The sequence below is a fragment of the Volvox carteri genome (assembly GCF_000143455.1).
Source record: "Volvox carteri f. nagariensis unplaced genomic scaffold VOLCAscaffold_27, whole genome shotgun sequence".
NCBI classification, from domain to species: Eukaryota; Viridiplantae; Chlorophyta; class Chlorophyceae; order Chlamydomonadales; family Volvocaceae; genus Volvox; species Volvox carteri.
The window spans coordinates 769901-770777 of NW_003307570.1; the positions used below are offsets into that span (position 1 = coordinate 769901).

The 877-nt window shown below is 48.1% G+C and overlaps 1 protein-coding gene across 1 annotated transcript in view; it reads right to left on the bottom strand.

The window, feature by feature from the left end:
- Positions 1–185, bottom strand: part of VOLCADRAFT_92673 (uncharacterized protein) — a gene marked incomplete at both ends in the record, with an annotated part of 4161 nt that extends 3976 nt beyond the window's left edge. The window contains one exon of the mRNA XM_002952060.1: positions 180–185. Within this exon, the coding sequence (XP_002952106.1) occupies positions 180–185 (6 nt within the window). The remainder of the gene's footprint in view (positions 1–179) is intronic.
- Between the last annotated feature and the right edge of the window lie 692 nt (positions 186–877).

An 877-nucleotide genomic window follows, 5' to 3' on the forward strand; every position in this document is an offset into this window, starting at 1 on the left:
GGGGTTTGGGGTCCACCTACCGGGCACCGAACTAACAAAAAGTGATCTGGATGACCACAGCGATCTGCTTTCTCATGTCTAAGTAAATATTTAGAAAGAACAAAAGAAGACCTTTCCAACGGTGTAATTTTCAGGTACAACGGTTGGTCGTACACCCCCCTTCTACAGGGAGCTTGTACCTGCATAGTAATAGTATCATAGTACTATATTACTATATATAGTACTATTTCATACTATACTATACTATTTGGGAAAATCAATATAGTATTTTTGCCAACCCTACAGATATATACACACACACACACACACACACAGACGGAGAGAGGTGTTATATAAAAAAACCTACAGGTTATACATATGTAACCCTAAGTCCTAGCGGTAAACATAGCGTATGTGTGAATGTATGTATGTGTGTGTGTGAATGTATGTATGTGTGTATGTATGTGTGTGTAAGGAAGAAAGCTATAATATACAGCCTGCTGCCTCTCTATATATCTATACCTTCTTTGTGGGTCACGGTGGTGGCCTCGGGCAGTGGATCTGTGGTTGACAACTGCTGGTGGCTGCTTCTTCCACCATCTTGCAGTAGCACTAGTAGTAGCAGCAGCAGCAGCAGCAGCAGCACCATCATCATCATCATCATCATCATCAGCCGCCGCCGCCGCCGCAGCAGCAGCAGCAGCAGCAGCAGCAGCAGCAGCAGCAGCAGCAGCCGCAGCTGCCGCCGCCGCCGCAGCCGCAGCCGCAGCAGCAGCAGCAGCGCCACCAAACAGCAGGCGTGCCTTCTTGTTTGGGTATTCCTTCCGTCGTGGCATCATCATTGCTGGTGGCTGTCGTGTTGGCGGCTTGATTGTTGTTGTGATGGTTGCAGGCGGGG